Source organism: Conger conger, chromosome 15, assembly GCF_963514075.1.
Source record: "Conger conger chromosome 15, fConCon1.1, whole genome shotgun sequence".
Taxonomy (NCBI): Eukaryota; Metazoa; Chordata; class Actinopteri; order Anguilliformes; family Congridae; genus Conger; species Conger conger.
Window position 1 is genome coordinate 23,921,305 of NC_083774.1, and position 21,159 is coordinate 23,942,463.

The 21,159-nt window shown below is 51.9% G+C and overlaps 1 protein-coding gene across 10 annotated transcripts in view; it reads right to left on the bottom strand.

Annotated features, from left to right (window-relative positions):
* The window catches only part of tle3a (TLE family member 3, transcriptional corepressor a), a 30,520-nt gene extending 11,558 nt beyond the window's left edge, over positions 1–18,962 (bottom strand). For 4 of the 10 annotated variants that reach the window (XM_061221850.1, XM_061221848.1, XM_061221849.1 and 1 more), the window contains exons 1-9: positions 18,488–18,962; positions 17,643–17,854; positions 16,732–16,832; positions 16,148–16,211; positions 14,583–14,627; positions 7,853–7,915; positions 7,284–7,388; positions 1,611–1,813; positions 1,170–1,230 (exon numbers count right to left, since the gene is read on the bottom strand). In XM_061221850.1, coding sequence (XP_061077834.1) covers positions 1,170–1,230; positions 1,611–1,813; positions 7,284–7,388; positions 7,853–7,915; positions 14,583–14,627; positions 16,148–16,211; positions 16,732–16,832; positions 17,643–17,666 — 666 coding nt within the window. In that variant the 5' untranslated portion in view covers positions 17,667–17,854; positions 18,488–18,962. The remainder of the gene's footprint in view (positions 1–1,169; positions 1,231–1,610; positions 1,814–7,283; positions 7,389–7,852; positions 7,916–14,582; positions 14,628–16,147; positions 16,212–16,731; positions 16,833–17,642; positions 17,855–18,487) is intronic. The other 6 variants (XM_061221854.1, XM_061221853.1, XM_061221852.1 and 3 more) reach the window with 3 other exon arrangements.
* Positions 18,963–21,159: the final 2,197 nt, after the last annotated feature.

Genomic DNA, 21,159 nt, shown 5'->3' on the forward strand with positions numbered 1-21,159 from the left:
GTACGGGGGGTGAGGGGGGCAGAGGGGGTGAGGGGGGTCGGGCAGGGCCCGGGCAGGCTGGAGCGGGCAGGCGCTCACGCCCGGGCCCCAGCAGTGCTGACAGCTCCAGCTCCCTTTCTGTCGGCTTCTGGCCCGGGAGGACGAGGCGCGCAGACCTCCCTCCCCCCCCCGTCCCCGAAAAAAAGCGAAAACCGCACAAAGAGCGGGCAGCCCTGGCGGAAGCTCCTCTAGACGCCGGCGCTTCCTTGGACGGGGCACAAAGGAAGCGGGAGTCTCCCTGACTCTTTAAGCCCCTCTCCGAGCTCGCTCATACGGACATGAATGCCGCCATTGTGGACAGGAATTCGCACCGCTTCCCCCCCCCCTCCCCCTCTTTCTTGTTCTCTAACGGAACAAATAGAGATGGATGGCCAGGGGGGCGGGGCCTGACCTTTAAAGGCGTGCTTAACGTGACTCAATAACCAAAGTGGCCGCGGCCGCTATCCGATGACCCGGCGGGGGCGGGGGCGGGGTGGGGGTGGGGGGGGGGCGGCCCCCCTAATCAGCGCAGGGGTAGCTTTTCTTCAGACATGACTGCACCCATTCACGGGGCCCATTCAAATGAAACCCAATCTTACGGCCCCATCACAATCCATCAGGAAGATTTAAGCCACTCTAATAAACGGCTTACAAGGCCGGTTGGGAGGGGAGGGGAGGGGAGGGGAGGAGGGGGGGGGTGACGTGACAAAGACAACAATTCTGCATTTGTATTCATAAATATTTACTGGAAACGGGGGAGAGACCGAGATGGAGGGAAGGAAACGGAGAGGGATGAGACGGAGAGAGAGGAGGGAGGGGGAAGATAAAGGGGGAGAGGGAGGAGGGGGGATAAAGCCTCTAAGATGAAGAGTCAAAGTCTTTTTTAATTGTGATGAAATTACAGGAGCGCTAATCCGCTCCCTGCGATTCCGCCGGTTTCCCACCTGGGTTAGAGAGGGGCGAGGGCTCGTTTTACAGACTTCAGAAGCCATTTATCGTCTCGCTCTAAGGAGCTTAACCGGCGCAAGTTGTGTGTGTTCCACTTTCCAGCGTGAACTCTGAGCGGCGGCTCGGAGCCGGACTCAGAGCCACCGACAGTCACAGTCACACGCAGGCCGCCGCGGGGACGGCCGACAGGAGGGGCCACTCACCGTGCTCGACTCGCGCTCTTTGATCAGAGGAATCGCCAGCGGGGAGTGAAAGGATGATTGGCCAGGAAAGAGAAAAGAGAAACGAAAGTTAGTACACGCATCAAAATGGCCGCCTGCAAAACCCGCCAATGGCGCCGTGGTCCCGCGGGCAGCCCGGGGGACGAGAGGTGAGCATTAGCTTCCCTGCTAACCCCGGCGCGTTTACGGAAACGCCAACGCAACACAACGGTTCAGCCCAGCAATGCTCGCCTTTTCTGACCACGTTATTACTGTGCATTCTCCCTGTGAAATTAACTAATGAAACCGCTACGTACAGCTCTGTGTGCTAATCTCAACACCGCGTGCCCTTATAAAGCCGTGGGAGGCGGGACAGTGCTAACCCCGCCCCCTGGCCGGACGCAGCGCTGTGATTGGCCCGGGTGGCGTGCGGTCAGCCCCTCACCTCTGTGCTCCAGCTCGTGGTGGTTCTTCTCGTCCTTGACGGGCAGGTGGGCCTGGCTCCCCAGCGCCCCGAGGGCCAGCAGGCCGGAGCCCGAGCCGGGGACGGGGGGCATTGGGGGCTGCAGGCCCGACGGGTGGGGGGGCAGCTGCACGGGGGGGCCGTGGGCCGCGTGGGAGAGGTGCTGCGCCTGCAGCTGCTGCTGCTGTGGACCAAATAACCACCAGATAATGATAATAACAATAATAATAACAACAACAACAACGACAACAACAACTCCTTAAATTTACAGAACGCTTTCCTCATACTCAAATGTGCTTTACAGTGATTAGGGAGAAAAGTAGTCTCAACCGCCACCGATGCGATGCGACGGCAGCCATTTTGTGCCAGCCTAGGCGGACGGGGGGGACATCGTGCGAATGGGTGGGCGAGAAATAGCCGGGCGGCGGCGGAGGCTAAAGGCGGCCCGATTAGCAGCCGCCTCCCCCCCAGCCCCAGCGCGGTGCGGGCGGCATTAGCACCTTCACACGTCTATTACCGGCAGGGTCACACACGGTGCACCACACGGTTATTTTTCCACACACGCTAACGCGCGGCGCTCGCTGCTTTGAGCCCTTGGCGAGGACGGAAAGAAACGTCTGAACCCACGGCCCGACGCACGCCTAAGCCCTCGCACTTCTGTTTCTAACGACACACGACACCGCCCAAAAACAAAACACACACGGGAGGAATGCTCATTCCCAAACACGCCCTCGGTCAGGAGCGCGTTGCTGACGACCCGCCAAAAGGGCCGGGAGCTCCGGCGGGACCCCTTTGGGGCGCGGGGAGGGGTCGGAGCCACACCAGGGGGCTGGGGGGCTGATGGGCGTGTGTCATGGGATCCAGCATCACGCGCAAAACAATGAAATAAAAGTGGCTTCAGAACGTGCAGGTTCGCTAGGCGTCCGTCCCAATCGCAGGAGCTGCAGAGAGAGCTGGGCCTAGCTGCTGGCCCAGGCCGGGGAGGCCTGCTAAGCGTTACACTCAAACCCAAAAACCGCTCGCTCTAAACAGCGCTTACAATAAAGCTACACAGCTAGCACCTTCTACAAGGGGTTTAAAATAAAGTTGCACAGCTCTAACCCCTAAACGGAGCTTAAAATAACGCTATACAGCGCTAGTTCCTTCTAAAGGGCGTCTAAAATAAAGCTACACAGAGCTAGGTCCTTCTGAACTGTGTTTCAAATAAAGCTTCACAGCCCTAAGTCCTAAACAGGGTTTAAAATAACGCTACACAGCGCTAGATCCTTCTAAACAGGGCTTAAAATAAAGCTTCACAGCACTAGCTGCTGCTAAACGGGGCTTAAAAGAAAGTAACAGCACTAGCTACTCCTAAACATGGCTTAAAATAAAGCAAGACACTCTTTCTAAACACACTTTGAAATAAAGCTATGCAGTGTTCTCTCTTGCTAAATGGGGTTTAAAATAAAGCCAGATAGCTCGCTCTTTCTAAATGCAGTTTAATATAAAGCTCGACAACGCTTGGTCCTTTGAAACGGTATTTTAAAATAAAGCCAGACAGTACTCGGTCCTTCTGAACACTTATGAAGCTAGTCAGTGCTTGGCCTTTCTAAAATAAAGCTATAGGCCTTTTTTCCCCACTCCTCCAGCGCTTGCTCTGCTAAATTCACAGCGCATGAGTCATCAAAACATAACCGCACTTTTAACACCCGAGAAGCTGAGTGTGGCTGCTTTATGAGTGCGACACGCACGCACGCACACACGCACGCACGCACGCACGCACGCACGCACGCACGCACGCACGCACGCACGCACGCAAGCAGCTCTCCCATATTCACATCAATATTTGAGAGTCTGAAAAAGAGATGGGAGTTAAAAGGCACTCTGCATGCGAGCGAGTGGTTTAAAGCAAGGTTAAATAATACTTGAAGCCACCAATAAAGACCTCCGCAATTTATTACCATCTTCAGGCTCTCTGAATTATTAAGCTGCCATCACGGTATGTGTCCCCCCCCCATTCCAGGCCTTGGTGCAGTTTCTGCCCATTCAGGGCGGTTAGGGAAACATGCAGAACGGCACTTTAGACAAACATCCGCTCAGCAGGCCTGTCCATCTCTGCATCACCTCAGATAAAACAAAGACATCCATTACTGCAGAGGGAACCATAATTCTCAGGTAAGAGACTGTACGGCTTCTATACCAAATATCAGGAGGAAGTACAATTATTTGTACATTATTTTTTTATTTTGACTGAGAAAAGGGAAAAATTATCCAATGTGTTGGATCCAATATATGTGGACTGTGTGGTTCATATGAATAAAATAAAAATAAATTTAAAAAACTCAAATTTGGGAGAATTAATGAAGCTGTGTTGGTGTCAATGGTGGGGACCGCCAATCAGCACGCTGGCAGAGGGGGAGGGGCCAGAGGGTGATGCCATCAACCATTTCCTATTGCAGGTCTTATGCCGAGCACACAGGCACAGTACATACACTTAATGCTAATGCAATACTCCTGCATGAAGCCTTGCTATTCATACTGACCAATTTGGGGTGGAAAAAAATAGAATTCGGAATGGCTCCTGCTTACAGGAGAGACCCGTGACAGAGCCCCCACCAGGCCAGGAGGAGTTACTGCGACCAGAAGAGCAAGCTCCAGCAATGCTGGCAAGCCACACACGCACACGCGGCATGCCTCAAGGCAAAAAGGAGGGTGCAGGTCTCGCAAAGGGCTTTGCCCTGGGGGCACTGACCATGAGGGCGGGGTAGAGGGCCGGCTGCTGCTAGGGGCAGAAGAGAGTGTTGGGGTCAGAGGTCAGGTGGCATTAACCTGAGACGACACGCATGCAGTCAGCAGCCGCAGCTCATAAAACGGGCGGACGCAGGGAGGGTCTTTGAGAAAGTGCAGTCGAGCCCTGCCCTGAAGCTTATAGCCCCGGGGGGAAGGGGCTCCTCACCGGTAGCTGTGGTTTGGAAGCCTGGTGGAGAACCAGAATGACGCTTAAACTGGGCGGCCCAGACACCCGTCCCATTGGCCAGAGTGGGACGTGCCTAACGCGCATGGTGTAAAGGGCAGGGGCTCGCAAAACTCCGCCCGGGTGAGGGGGAGGCGACCCCAAGGCCTCTCCCACACGTCTGCAGCCACGGGAAGCGGCAGCACTGCCCCAGATGCATGTCATTAGCGCGCCACGGGCCGACCAATAGGAACGCAGCCCACCCGCCCCGAGTACAGCAGGCACAGAGGACGCTTCCATTTCCCCCGAAACACGCCAAGGTTTTGCCAAGGCTACGCGCCGCCGGCTAACGCTCGCGTTTCCCCGAAACCGGAGCGATCTCTCCCCGTGGGAGGGGCCTGCAGGCCCGGCCCGGCCCGCCCCCAGCAGCCCCTGCCCCGCCAGGGAGCCTGAGCGGGGCTCTGCTCCTGCATCACCCTCCCAGGGAAAACAAACAGCGCCTATCTAAAGGGGGCATGCAAAACCCCAATGGAAATCTGCATTTGAAACTCAAATGGGCAGGTAGAAAAAAAATAATATGCAAAGCCTTCTCGGCACTCTTTGCAAAATAAAACAAAACACACAAGCCAAAAACACCATAAAACACACACACACACACACACACACACAATCGTAACTCGTGTTACGTGCCAAAAAGAATTTCCATAAAATACATTAGTTAGGCCGGTGTAAGTATTTACATGGGGGTTTGTGGGGAGAAAAGGGCAGGCTGACAAACAGAAATCCTGTTCTGCTGCCCACACGGGAGGGCAGAGGCTTAATAAGAGCACACCTCTGCCTCTGCCTCAGACACACAATCATTAACAGCCAGTCCGTCAGCCCGGAGGCTGCTCCTCTCCCCAGCCCCCTCACCGCACCGCCTTCTGATTAACTATGAATCTTTAATCAATCCCCCGGCTGCACTCTCACACAGGACACTGCGTCCAGCTCTCTCTCTCTCTCACACACAGCCTCCATTTCACTCAGGACTGTGCGCGCCGTGTGTGTGTGTGTGTGTGTGTGTGTGTGTGCGTGTGCACGCGTGTGTGTGTGTCTGTGTGTGTGTGTGTGCAAAGGTGGGTGTGCGTGTGTGTATGCCTGTGCATGCGTGTATGCCTGTGTGTGTGTGTGTCTGTGTGTGTGTGTGTGTGTGTGTGAAAAAGTGGGTGTGCGTGTGTGTATGCGTGTGTGTGTATGTGTGTGTGTGTGTGTCTGTGTGTGCGCAAAGGTGGGTGTGCGTGTGTGTATGCCTGTGCGTGCGTGTATGCCTGTGTGTGTGTGTGTGTGTGTCTGTGTGTGTGTGTGTCTGTGTGTGTCTGTGTGTGTGTGTCTGTGTGTGTGTGTGTCTGTGTGTGTCTGTGTGTGTCTGTGTGTGTGTGTCTGTGTGTGTGTGCGTGAGAGAGAGATAGAAAGCCCAGGGCTGCTTGGATGACTGCCTGTCTGTTTTTCTCCCAGATTGCATGGCCAGGGGCTGCTGAGGTCGGGGGAGGGGGCGTTGAGGTCATTGTGGTGTGTGTGCGCCTGCGTCTGTGTGTCAGTCTGGGGAGCGAGGGTGTGCGAGTGTGTGCGCGAGTGTGTGTGTGTGTGTGTGTGTGAGCCCTGGCCAAGCGGCTCTACTGAATGGCCGTCTGCTTAATGACAGGCCTGGCCGACAGTTGCATTCAGCCGGATTGGAGGAAGTAATTATGTAGAAAATGGGGGTCACAGTCTTGGCTCATTTGCCTTAATTGAATTCCAATATCTGGCTCCAGCTGCCCTGACCCAACTCTCTGGGCTTCCTAACGACCGCTTCAAGGAGGCTAATCAAAGCAGGGTCAGCCTGTTCCTCCAGCTCACTCCCACTGAACCAGCCCCAAGAACAAAGACCGTCTCCAACGGCAGAACAGGTACTCTGAGCACGCCAATTCCCAGGTATGGAGGGAGAGAGACCAGGAGAGAGAGGTGTCTGTGTGAGCGTGTGACGGTCTTTAAGGTGCATCCAAAGCTTTAACTCCCTCGGACACACCGGCTGGTGCTACAGGATGAACCGACTCACCGATCCCTCATCCAATTAGAGCGATACCTGTGCAAGTGTGATAAATCAGGGGCGTCGCATGGATAAGAGCCTGGGAGGGCACGGCAGGGCTGCTCCCTGAGAACGCACCGGCAGTTTACCTCAAGCAGGCCGCTTAACACCTGAAGACTGAAACGCGCTCGACGCTACGGGGGGAATAGGTTGACAAACACTGGAAAACGAGCTCCTTGGAGACGGAGGGTTCGGTCGGACGCGTTGTCCATCGGACCTAATCGCCGAACGTACCGCGGAACCCGCTGGAAATGAGAAGGCCGACATTGGCCGCGGCCTGTACGCACAGCGCTGGTGGACATACGCATGAACACACACCCAAACCAAATGAGCACATGATTTCTCTAAACACGCATGAGGCAAATAATATCACACTTGACTAAATGCGACGAGCAATTCAAAATTAAACAACTTAAAATAATCATGCAAAAAAACATTCATGGCCGGGAGCAAAGCTGCACGCGTCATCTTTCCCCCACTGTGAGCCCCTCCCCCCCTCCCTCCCTATTGGCCAGGCCCCTCCCTGCCCTCCCCTCGTTGGGCGGGGCCGTCCCGTTGCTACGTGCAGCTTGGCGTCCCGCTCAAGGTCAAATGAAGGAATAAGAGGGGTATACACACGGTGAGAGGCAGATTGGGAAGTCCACGTACCCCGATGATGGCATTCAGCTCGGTCATGGTCACCTGCTTGGCACGCTCCACTGCCTGAGCAACCTGCTGTTGGTGCTGAGAGGGAGAGCGAGATTTTAGATTTTTATGGCCCCTTTATTCCAACATTGCGTATTTATTTCTCTAAATACCCATTGTAATTTCCTTCAAACCATAATAATGTTTGAGAAATTGATTAAAAAGGGACAAAACACCAAAAATGAGAGCCAAACAAAACAATAAAACCAAATCAGAGAGAGATAGAGAAGAGAGAGCGAGACAGAGAGAGAAAGAGAGAGACCGAGAAGAGAGAGAGAGCGAGAGAGACCGAGAAGAGAGAGAGAGCGACAGAGAGAGACAGAGAGAGAGAGAGGGCTTAGTGCTGTGCGTTAGCCACACCGCTAACACTGACTCCATCTCGCACTCTTTACATTGACATCCCTCCCCCCCAAAGCAAAGCCCCGCAGAAGCTCAGGATTACACAGGCACGTCTGATCTGGGCCGCGGTCTCTTAGCGCAAATTAAGCCCTTTTAACACTCACCTCTTGTGACAGAAAAGGCATAATTTGAGCGAGGATCGCATTGAGCCGTTTGGCAATCTCCGTCTGTAAAAAAGAGAAAGAGAGAGAGAGAGAGAGAGAGAGAAATTGTGTCATTTCACGCCGGTCGTTTTTATGCTTAAAACCACACCGCAGGAAAAAAAAAAATCCTACAAAACAAATTTGGCTAATTGCCGGAGCAATTAGAGCCACTCGGCTCGACGGACATAAACCCCCCCCGTGCAGCGGATGAAATATTCAGGGCCATTAAAACGGACCTGGGGGAGGAGGAGCTGGAGCGGTCGGGGGTTGGGGGCGTTCTCCGCAGTCTGTTTCACACGCTACACGACCTCTGACCCCGGGGGGGGGGGGTTGCCGCCGCCCCGCCCACCACCCCCTGACCTCCTGGGGTCAAACCCCGCCCCCTAATGGCTGTGGGGTTGGGCCCCTCCCGGCCAGGTGGGCCAGGAACATGTGGTCTGTACGATCCGGTTTCCTGTGGTTCTGCCCTGGAGAGCAGCAGTTCCGGTCATGCCTTGGCTATCGCGCTCCCGGTCTCTCAGAGCACGGGCAGTGATATTAAAATGACGGTATTATTGATACGGAGCGTGAGTAACGCTGACCTGGGCCCTGCTCAAACACTGCAATCAGAGCGCCTGATAAACACGCCGCTCGCAGACGCGCTGACAAACAGACCCGCTAAAGAGGACTAACAATGACACGTCCGTAACACTGAGCACTTGAGCCCCGTTTCAAAACGTTACAAAACCGTTATGGGCGTTCATTACGACGTTTGGAAATATTGCTGTAATGTTCTGGGGAAACTTCTCTAAACGTCGCAGTAATTGTCGTGTCTAGGAAACGACAGTCCAAATCTCCGAAATGTCGTGTCTAGGAAACGACAATGTCCGGAGGAAACATATCTAAACGTTGCAGTAATGTTCTGGGGAAACCTCTCTAAACGTTGCAGTAATGTTCTGGGGAAACCTCTCAAAATGTTGCTGTAATGTTGTGGGGAAACCTCTCTAAACGTTGCAGTAATGTTGTGGGGGCGCTCGGCTCTAAACGTTGCAGTAATGTTGTGGGGACGCTCGGCTCTAAACGTTGCAGTAATGTTGTGGGGACGCTCGGCTCTAAACGTTGCAGTAATGTTGTGGGGACGCTCGGCTCTAAACGTTGCAGTAATGTTGTGGGGACGCTCGGCTCCAAACGCTGCTGTAAGGCAGCGGGAGCGCAGACAGAATGGCGAGATTGAGCGCTAGCCCCCCTCCTCCTCTCCGGGCCGGGGCCTCTGGCTCCAGGGCTCAGCCCTGTGGCGGGTCAGCCCTTCAGTTTGAGTGAAGACCCTCAGACAAGAGCTGACCTGCCAGGCAACAGCCCCCACACCCAGCCCCCAGGGCAGACCCTCTCCCCCTCCCCCTCCCCCTCCCCCTCCCCCGGCCTCAGCCTCGGTTCCTCCCCCCTCCCCCTCCGTTCCTCGGCCCCTCTCCGTGTTGCCACAGCAACCGCAGCAGCCGCGGCTCTGATCCGGCTCTGATCATTATGCAAATGGGCCCCGGCTCTCGGTCGTAACAGGCTGTAAAACCGCATCACGTGCGCGGGCAGGTCATTAAATTGAATTTTCGGGCTGTCGATCAGATCAGCTCCGCAAATTAATGGAGAATAAACGGGGGCTGAGTTGGGGGGGGGGGGGGGGGCGTGGGGGAGGGGGAAGGGGAGGGGGGGGTTGGCTCAGCCACTGATTCCAGATCAGCCGAGGGAAGGGAGAGCAACAAATGGCAGCGCCGGGCTTCGGCTGAGAGCAGGGGGGAGAGGTAAAGCCCGTTAGAAGAACGCGCAGCTCCGACAGACACCCCTCCTGCAGCTCAGGCCGGGGTCTGCGGGCGTGTACGCACCGCTGCCATCCCGAGTGTCTTTATAAACCCGTCACGGCGCTAACGCCGTGTTCTCTCCGCGGCGGCAGGCTGTGTGTAACCCGGCGCCCCGACGCCAGGTGCGTGCCAGGGTCCGAAAGGTCACGCTCTCCCTTCCCCGTTCAACTGATCCCAGATCAGCCCCGCCGCCCCGGCTGCTCCAGAGGCAGGGGACGGCTGCCAATCTGCTCCCGGAGGAAGGGCCCTCTCCCGGGCAGGAAAGCACCAGTTCCTTCCCCGCTGCCATGGCTGTACACATCTATTTCCATCTCCTTAGGCCAGAAATAGCGTAGCAGGGGGCAATGGGGTCGCAACTGTGTGTTTAAAATGTTCTTAACGGAGCACTCTAATGCGGTTACGACCGCTACTGGTGCCTGAAAGCAATGGGAGTGGTAGTAAACTCCCAAAACCTACTCTACAAAGGGTTACAAGCAGCGAGACGGTGTGATTCACAAATAAACCTCTGTGGTTTCCGTCCGTGATACACACACATCGGGTTGTTGCAAAAGAAGCGGCTTACGCCAATGAGTAGCCCTGGATGAGTCGGGTTTGGACATCCCAAGTTCCCCACGAAAGCACTGGATTTTCTGCCAGAAATAACACGTGGCAGAGAAAAGGGTGTGAATCTGCCGACGGGCCGTTATGCCGGGGAGCGGAGCTCTGCCCGGGGCGTTGCCGATGGGCGTTCCCGGGCAGAACTGGGAGGAATCGTCCGGGAAGCATCGCACGCCCGTCCCGAGGGACGCGGGATCGAAAGAGTCCGGGATGGGAGAGGTTAGAGGCCGGATAAACAGGGAGTTCAGCGGGGGACGTGCCAGTTCATTCCGGGGGAAAAACAGAGTCCGGGAACGGAACGCCGTCGCTGCTGGGGAGACGGCGGGGACTCGCGTTTAAGACAAAAAAAAAAAGAATTGGAAAATAAGAAGGAGACTGTCTAATAAAGCGAACGTGAAGTGTTTCTCAAAAGCTCCGTCTCCAGTGGGCCTTGGACAAAACGTCGAGGGAATCTGGAGGAGAGGGGGGGGGGGAAATAGGGCGCTGGGCCTTTAAGCCAATGAAAGCGGAGCCCTTGAGCGGCGAGCCTGGCGCTCCACTACACAATTACAGGTACTCTGGGCTGTCTAGCACCGCGTCAAGAGCTCTCTCAGGCCAGCCTGTCAATGGCACACTGAAAGCTATTTGCCCGTTGCTATCGGCATTAGGCAAGTGGAGTGAGACACTGATGAGTATTAAATCTGCAGGAAAACAACTGGTGATTGTAGTGGTGTGCTCTGTCGCTCCCAGCCACAAACAATAACAATCCCAGTTAGCCTCGACTGAACCAGGGTCTCCCACAGCCTTACTGGGGGAGATACAGGCAGGTACACACATACAAACACTGGAGCACGCACAGACACACACAAACAAAAACCCACAAACACACACACACACACACACACACACAAACACAGACACACACAAACACAGACACAAACACACACACAAACACACACACACAAACACACACACACAAACACACACACACAAACACACACACACACACACACACACACACAAACACACACAACGCTCAATCACACAAATTCCACAATCACACTGATCAAAAATACCAGCAGGCATGCAAACAAACACACTCAAGCCAACACAAACGCAAAAATACTATTATAGCTCAGAATGAATCTTCCAGTTTGAACTGATAAACGAAAATTATGACCAACATGACAAAACATACATGTGCCAAATAGGAGAGCTTTTTGAAGCTTCGCTGACACCGCAGGCTGAACCAAATGAAACGGTCCTGCGAAGTCATCTGAAGACAATTATTTTTCCGTTTTCACATTTCTACCAGCCAAACTCACAAGCAAACCTCTACATATGCCCCTAAAAAACATCCAATTCAACACAGGCATCCGCACACACTCTCCACACAAACACACCCAAGCCTGAAACGTGCTTCAAAGAAAACAAACAGCCTTTCGCATGAATGAGACGAGTGTGCGCCCTGCACTCAGTGAGTTCAGACAATGGAGGCTCATATCCACCCCAATGCCCCACCATATCCAGTCACATCCTCCCTCTCTCTCTCTCTCTCTCTCTCTCCTGGCCTCTCCACTCCCTCCAACCCCCTGCTAATGTGCAGCAAATCCAGGCCAAACTGTTTATTGACGTCTGAATTTAGCAGCGCATTGATCTGCTCAGAGAGGGTCCGGGGCAGACACGGAGCGCTGATGTCCAGATGCCGGTGAAATTCGAGGCGAGGGGGGAGAGAGGGGGGCGGATTCGCCCCCCTGCCTCTTCGCGAAACGGATAGGACATCCGAAGTCAACCGGGACGCGGGGGATCTGCCGCGGACGTCGAGCTGCCTGACCCTCCCGACGCGGTCGCGCCGAACGCGTTTAACCGGGGACGTGAGCGAGCGTTTCCGCACGCGACCCGCCCCCGCGCCCCCCCCCCCCCCCCCCGCCCCAAAAACAGCGGGCGAAAGACGGTCATGGGGGTCGCGCTCGCGGTCGGGACCGCTCAGAAACGGCGACCGTGATAAGGGGCCCGTTTCCCGGCCCTGCTCACCCCACAGACACGGCCGGTTTGTTTTGGCTCCCAGACAAGCCAACCATCATCACCTTGGCAAACAATTCCTGGAATCCTGTATAAATTATTCATCTGAACAAGCTCGCTCGCTCTCGCTCCCTCTCTCTCTCTCTCTTGCTCTTCCTCCGTCCCTCCCTCTTTCTCTGCCTCCCTCCCCTGCCTGACACCCCCCCCCTCCCTCTCCCTCTCTTCTCCACTCTCACACACAGGAGCTGTAGACAGGACCTCCCTCAATAAGCCACCCTCGGTGTTGCCTCTCTAACCGACAGGTCGCCCCGGACAACACGCAGTCACCCTACCTGAAACCCTCCCCCCCCGCTCCCTCCTGACCCCAGCCCCCGGGCGCACCGCAGTCACCACGGGAGCCAGGCCAGCGGCAGCTAGGGCCATAATGAGCTCCCCAAATTAAAATCGCTTAGCGACACCGACCTGCGACAATCACTTCGCCCTCGTTCCCCACGTAGCCACACAGCCGTCGAAGCGGACCGCCCCGCGCCTGGACACCGGGCCTTCTGGAGACCAACGAGCCTCCAGCGCTCCCTCGCGCACGTTACAAAACGTGCGTTAGTCCCGCCGACGAGACCGCGCTACCTCCCCTCCCCCATCCACCCGCCCCGCTACAGAATAAATCCTCCAAGCAGCGAAATAACATGCTTGCATGCATCCCATAATCCCACTCAGCCTTGCCAGTCACCCCCCCCCCCCTCCTCCTCCGCCTCCTCGTCCGGGAGATAATGTGGAGGAGCCGCGGCTGTCTGTTTACTCCACAGCTGATGTCATCACAAACACCGGCCTCTGCGGGGAAGGGGGCTGAGGTTTGAATTATTCAAGTGCTTCAGTCAACTCCATCGGCCTATTGATGAAAAGGCCAGCGCTAAAACAGGTCAGTCGATTAAGCTGTTTACACTAGGGCCGCTGCACCTTCCCCGCCCGCTCCCTCCTTCCTCCTCCGTCCTTCCTCCGCCTCTCTCTCTCGCTCTCTCTCTCCCTCCGCCGGAGATAAGTGTCTGACAGAACCTTTCAGAAGGCCGGGCGCCGGGAGAGACATCTGGCTCCGTCACATGGGCTGACACTGACGAATAGCGCGGTGATCCGCCGTCTCCACGGCGATGTCATTAACCTTGTCCGAGCGGGCGAGTCCCCCATAAAGCCCCACCCGCCCCGCCTGCCCCTGCCCTGCCTGCCCCTGCTGCGCCAACCGTACATCACCTCCTGCAATTATGCGCCATCTTTACACATCACCTCCACAATTACGCACCATCTTTACACATCACCTCCACAATTAAGTGCCAACTTTACACATCACCTCCACAATTATACGCCATCTTTACACATCACACCTCCACAATTATACGCCAACTTCACACATCACCTCCACAATTATACGCCATCCTTACACATCACACCCCCACAATTATACGCCATCTTTACACATCACACCTCCACAATTATACGCCAACTTTACACATCACCTCCACAATTGTGCCAACTTTACACATCACCTCCACAATTATACGCCATCTTTACACATCACACCTCCACAATTATACGCCATCTTTACACATCACACCTCCACAATTATACGCCAACTTTACACACCACCTCCACAATTGTGCACCATCTTTACATGTCACAAGAGCAGAAGCTGCCATTTGTGGCCGGGTCGGTCCGAGCTGCGAACCTGAGCCACGCTCCCAGAGTCTGCCATGTACAGACACACACATACCGACACAAACACACACTCATACACACACCACACACAGACACGCACAGCTTGCCCTCCATAGCCGCCTTGATTAATGCTCACGCCTCAAAGTGGCTGAACTAATCAGGTCTTCAGACCGCTCTCTCTTTAGGTCTTAAGTCACAAGGCCGCTCCTGCCAAAGTCTCCACTTTAATCTTATCAAAAGCCACCCCGCTGGCCCGTCAGCGTTTTCAGAGCCGGAGGGGGGGGGTGAGGGGGGCGCTGTCGCTCAGCCGAGCAGGAGAGGGGAGAGAGAGAGAGAGGAGGGGGGGGGGGCTGGTGTCTGCGCTCACCTCCCGTGAGGCCACTCTCTCTGGGTAAACAATGGCGCGGCTCGTTTTACCTCCCGCTCTGACGGACAGGGGCCGCGGCCCGGTTTCAGACGCTGACGCGACCCCGGGTCCCCTCCGCTGCCACGTCCCGTCGCCCCGGCCCGCCATCACGCTCCACAACCCCCAAACAGCGCCGGCGGGGAGAGCTGCTTACCTGTTTGTGCATCTCGATATTCAGCCCGTAAGACATCTCGTAATACTGAAACACACAGGAAAAAAAAAGGGAAAATTAAGACGCTTCAATCTTATTAAAACGATAAACAAAATTAAAAAAACAATTCCTCAGAGGCTCATCCAGATAATGCCATATTAATCTAGGCGTCTTCATAACACGCACGCAATTAGACCGAGGTCTGTCAAACAGAGCGGCGAGAAAAGCCTCTCGGTGTGGCTTCAGCATTAACGGCACGGTGTGAGTGTGCCGGGCAGAAGGCGTGATACGTCCGCTCCGTGTTTAAGGGTCGCAGGGCTACCCGGGGACCGCGGTCCTGGGGTCATACATCACTCAGCGGGGACAGGCAGCGCTGCCCTGCGGCTCTGCGGCTGCCCTTTCATGGAAAGCAGCGTGTCAGAGACGTCCGACCCTCCAGCAGGGAAAGGGCGTCGGACTGGCCCAGCCAGTTACTGATTAACCGTTCGGTCTCCCCCTGCTGAAAGGGGGCCCCAGCTGCCCTCTCCCTTTCATTGTCCCGCGCTTTTTTGGCCAGTTTGTCCCGAGGTGAAACCACCACCACCACCCCTCCCCCCCTTCAGAGAGGGCAGGTAAGTGGACCGGCCCTCAGATAGACCGGGGACCTTTTTAAGAGGTCAACACATTGTTGACTTTCAAGCGAGGGCGCTTTGAATGTGGGATGAGGGCGGCGGACCAGTTTAACACGCGGCCCCATGCTATCAGCACAAGCACCGCCTGGGACATGCTTGGCTGTTCGTGACCTCACTCCCGTCACACTAACACCACTTTCCCTGTAAAAAATAATGTTTAACTCAAGCCGCCACAGCTCTGGCTAAAGTCACCCCGTGTACATATAAGATAAGGGGGGGGTGGGGGGTGGGAGACAAACTTCAGCAGGTAATAATCCTGTTACATCACACCGAAACGGAAATGTGTTTACCTATTCAATTGAACATATCCTTGCACAACCTTTGGTATGTATTAATGTTCATTTGTCATTCCGTTTAGAATTAGTGCGGATGGTCAATGCCGTAATCCAATCAACAAGTTACGTTAATTTCATTTGCCAGATCAAATCTGCTAATAAAAAGCAACACTGAACAAAATGTTAACCTGCCTAAGTACTACAGTACTACTACCATGGTGATTACTCCCGATGCATCCCCCTGCCCCTCCCCTCTCCCTAATTTATTACCTCGCATATGTGCAGGAGCAAGCTATCCTGGGAAACAAAAATGTCCTCGATAATCGAATCAGCACAATGAGGAGCACGGCGGTCATTAACCCCTGTGGGTAAGGAGGCTCCACAAAGGGGCCCAAAGGAAACGCCATTTTACCGCAGTCCCGGGCCCTCGCAGACACCTCGTAACTGAGAATTTACTGTTCTTAGCCCCGTAGTCTCTTCCATCAAGTCAACAACGCAGGTACATGCCAAGGCCATGACGTCACTACAAAGGCGCACCGACTTCACCTGCTAATGTGGGCCGTTTAGCCCAGCAAATCAAAGCGAGTAGGCTAACCGCTGCATGACAAGAGAAGAATCTTACCATAACGTAGTGACGCTGCATCTCAGTCTTCTCGTTGGCCAGCTTGTCGTACTCCACCTTAAGACTAAAATAGGAACGGAGGTGTCAATTTTCAGCGTCGCCATTTCTATAATAAACCCTTTCACAGTCTTGGTGCGTCGGGTGCAGTCCGACATGGTTGTTTAGACTTCCATTATTATTATTATTATTTTTTTAAACAGATTAAAACATTAGGCTATTTTCTGCTCTCCGCTGATACATGTGTAGCACAAAGAACTGGAACAAATGTATACAGCAAAGGTTTGATGTTTTATTCCTACAGAAAGTCATTCCACTACATCAATCAAGCAGACATCCCTTAGCAATTTTAACATGCACAATTAATCACAGCGACTTCAAATAAATAGCCCCTTCCGGGTACCAACAGTGTGTAACTTAGCCCATATCACACGACAGCTTAAATGAGTCACTGGATGAATTAGAGTTTCATTCAATGTGTGGTTCGAGGTCTTCGCCGTGCACACATCATCTCATTTTAGATTGAGTTAAATTAGAAACGCTGTTCACAACCTCCAGTTTTTCCACACGCGTTTTAAACCGATTACCTGTGGTACTGGGCTTGCAGGAACTGAAACTCGTCTTTGATCCGGTCGCAAGACTCTGCAACAGTGAATTTGAACCCCGGTTGACCAGGCTGGTGAGGTGCCTAAAAACAGCATTAAAATAAGATTTACGAATAATAATAATAATAATAATAATAATAATAACAACAGCATAAATTCGTTTTAAAACGAGTCTCCTATATTTCATGTCTGAGGCAGACCAATTGCTCAAACAGCGGTAATGTTAGCTGCGGTTTGGGTTTGACAGAAACTCTCCGGCAATCCCTTGAGTAGAGCCCTGCCTGGCGGACAGCTTTTTATGGGGAGAATAACCACGAACAGGACACCCGCTGACAGAGCGGCGTGCTAAACTGCTCTGAGCAACGAAAACACCATTTTCGCAGAGTGTAATGTTTATACACAAGTTGGCCATCAAACGCGGACAGTTTAAGTAGCTGGCTAACTGTGCACAAAGATGGCTAATAAGAGTGCAATTCGAAAATCAAAAGCATACCGCTAGCAACCACTATCACTGGCAGGCTAACAAGGGAGTTGTAGAGTTTGCAAACCACCCGGAGGCGGGGGGGGAGGGGGGTAGTGTATTAGATACTGAAGTCTAGGGATAACAAGGCAATAACAATCTTAAGCAAATTTCTGAGTTCGACGGGGACTCAAACCCCGAGCAAAGACAGCGCCCAATATGTCAGCTTGTCGATTCGATTTGCTTGCGTTTCACCACTGACTAGCAATCTAAACTAGGCGATCCGAAGCAGCGTTGTTGTCGGGGTAAAAAGGTCCACCGAGACAAGAAATACAGCCCGTAAAATGTATGAGTGCCGTGTTATCACGGGCGAACCAATTTAACGAGGATGAATAGCACGCAACAAACTTAAATTCAAAGACGTGAAACTTACCGGATGCCGGCCCTGTGGATACATCGTGAGTGTATCCTTTTTTAATTGGAAATCCAAGAAATGTAGTTTGCTATATTTTAGTAATCCGAGTAGGTGAGCGATGATGGCCCGACACCCTTCCCTGCACACACAGGCGCTCGGACACAAAGCCCAGTCCTCGGGGCCAGTCCACGGCTCTTTCGATCCGTATGTGTGCGTGTAAGCTCTTTATCCTTTTCAATCGAAGTCAAACAAAACAAAGGAAAAAACAAAACAGAATATTAGTAAGCTAGTCATAGCCAAGTCCGCCAAACTGCTATCTAGCTGACGTTATTTGAATGTAAACTCGCTCGTTGTCTACCGTACACCACACCGCGTTGAGTCAGTCAAAGCAGAATAATTGTACTAGCAAGCTAGCCGAATATATCCAATGATATGTGTGAATTCAATTCAATGTTCTTTTCGACGGCTAGCGTTAGTTAATCACAGTAATAATGTTATGTTGGTCTGCACGCTAACATTAGCTGGCTGTGAACAGCTACACTAATGAAAGGGCTAACGTTAGCTAGCTAGCAAGCAGTAGTAATCAACACTAGCAAGCCAGCTATTATCAGGATGACTAAATGCAGTAGAAAAACATCAGATAACACTAGCTTGCTATAGTAGTTCGGCAACATTTTTTTTTTAATCCTTAGCGATTTGACCCGTCTTCCAGAAAAGAAACCACTATTAACTAGCTATGTCACATGAGTGAGCCAGTTAGTTAGGACTAGGACAGACGAGACGCAGAATCTCGTCGCGTTTACTTTAACTCAACTCGACTGCTAGTTAACGTTATCTAAACGGCTTGTTGGCTCTCAAGATACCTGGGAGTATGACTGCGTCTCCCAAGGAGTCCTGTCCTCCACGATAATGAACAGAACAATATTTCCGCCCCACCGCTGCGTCTTCAAAATGTTCCGTTCATTGCCAAACAATGACAACAGTATTGCCCCAGACCAACCAGTATACACATCTCCCGATCAGAGCCAGTTTTTTCCTCCCGAGTGATCACGGTCGGCTGACACAGGCAGAAGAGATTCGGAGTGTCTATCCGAGTGTAGGTCAGGTACCATGCGATTGAGACGCTCTTGTTGAAAGCAAACTCCTATGTTGCCAGTTGTAACTCGAACAAATGCCTGCGGAATCCCCAAATAAGTCCGAACCCGTACGTTAAAGTTAAAAAATGTTAAAATTGTTTGAAGTATGACGTTGTATTTCGCTATCTTGCTAACCGTATCCGTTCTCCTTCCCCCGTCGCTCCACCGCGCTCACTATACCACACACAGACAGTACACTCGCACGAGGGCTCAACTGCCGCGAGAACTGTCCAATCGGTTTCTCAGAAGGGGTTTGACTACATGGGCCAATCGGAGAGCAGTGTCCCCACGTGGGGACAATAGTTTCCTAGCATAGGGATTGGACACTACATAGTTGACGTCACATTCGCCATTTTGGATTTGAACAGGTACCCAAGAAAAATAGATCGGTAGCGTTCAAATAACAAAGTACAAACGTATTTAAATTACATGAAAAGCATAGCAAAATAAAAAACTACCTAGATATTGACTAATTGTTAGGAATATAATAATATAATTACGTGGTTGCAGAATATATTCCGTCTCACAAACTAAACAGTGCTTTTAACAACATTAATGAATAAATATACGTTACTGCAGCTAGCTAACTAACCTTAGGTAAATATGATGTAGATAACTAGCAAATATGCTGTGCTTTTTTGCAGTTCTATATTGTGCTTCCAACGCACGACGTGAGCCAGGAGGCTATCCATGAGAGGTTCAGCTGTGAATTATATCGTAATTATTACTAGCTAGCGCTCTAACAAACGATGTTACTTAGCAGTAAGCATCTTATATATCCCGTGTTACTTGCCAACCGAATAACTGCAGGGTCTACAATTCATCGCAACATAGAGGTTTCTTTATTCTAGGTTATTTCAGATATCCAAGTAATTATGCACGACAATACATTATTATGTAACCATAATACAGTATTATGTATTGATGGTTAATCTGGTCAATTGCAAATTTCTAAAGCAACTACATTCATTCAAAATATGCAGTTTTTAAGCCATTCTTTATTATCCGGACTAACATTTGAGGCACAACATGTCTGCGTTTGAGGAAGCCAGAGGCAGCCAATCAAGTGCTGCTCACGCTAGTCTAACCCACGTGGGCCTCACTGCCTGCAGTCCAATAGATGTGCAGCGGTGTTGTTCAGGCGCATGCTATTGGTCAGAATGAGTAAAGCCTGTCAGTCAAGAACCCGTGTTGTCAATCAATACCACGCGGGGTCGAGCGCTGACAAATGCCTGTGCTTCTCAAGCCTCCTGCCTGCGAATAGTGCCTGGAATGGCTGCTTAATTAGCTTCGAATGGCTTTTCCTTCCAGCTCAAACAATCTGTCACTACCATGTGGTAAAAAGAGCCTTGCGTAAAACAAAGGAGGAAAAAAAAGCAAGCAGGGGCTAAATATCAGTTTGATTTTTTTTTTTTTTCAACGAATACATTTTTATTAGGCTACCACAAAACAAAGCATTTATTTCATTCAGACATAGGCTTACTGCAACCAACTGATTCCATATTCATTTTTGGGGAGATAAAAGCGAATTTAAACACGTGTAAGATAATGTGCCTTTTTTTCAAGACCATGTTTTCGGTTAGCTCGCTACACCTCTTCGAACGCTTCAAGCAGGGGGAGGGTACTGTTTGTCGACAAAGGTGCTTTCGTGACAGGAAAACCCCAGGCCGCGATAATAAAATATTGTTTTCAAACGAAAAAGACCTAATTTCTGGGATCATGAAAATAACTGAAAATTATTTCTTATGATCATACGACGTCCAGCGTACTCGGTGTACATATTTGTATTATTATTTATTATTTTAATTGTATGTATTTTAATTTCAAAATGAAACCTATTCATTGTCCGTTCTGCCATTTAGCTAATTGTTTATTCCTTAATCCGATTACGTTATCACAGGACCCCCCCCCCCCCCCCCAAATATCTCAGATTGAATTTTGTCTGTAATTAAGGGGGGTGGAATTATAACACAGAGGGGGGGCTATATTTCTCTGGAATCATGAAGCTTCACGCCTGAGCGCTGAACGGGTTTTATTCTCTTTGACTTCTCCATTGGAGCGTGTAACAAAAGCCATTTTATTACTTTTTTAATCTGAGATATTCATCTCGGAATGAAAGTCTGATAAAATGCCTCGTGCAACATTTTATATATTTTTTTATAAAACAATTCTTTTAACATTTAAAGCTTTGTATAAATTACGTGAAAATGCCTTTCGGTTTTGTTAAAGTGTTCGAGCGCCTCTGGGTATCGCCGTATAATTGGAGGCCTTTCAGATGTTTGTACTCAGAGGAGCTGGAGGGCGTAGGTTCCCAAACAGCGGAGCCTACCCTGCGATGCCTCCTGTGGTTTCTTGGGGGAAATTGTATACTGGTGAGGTTTGCTGAATACCTCATGTCT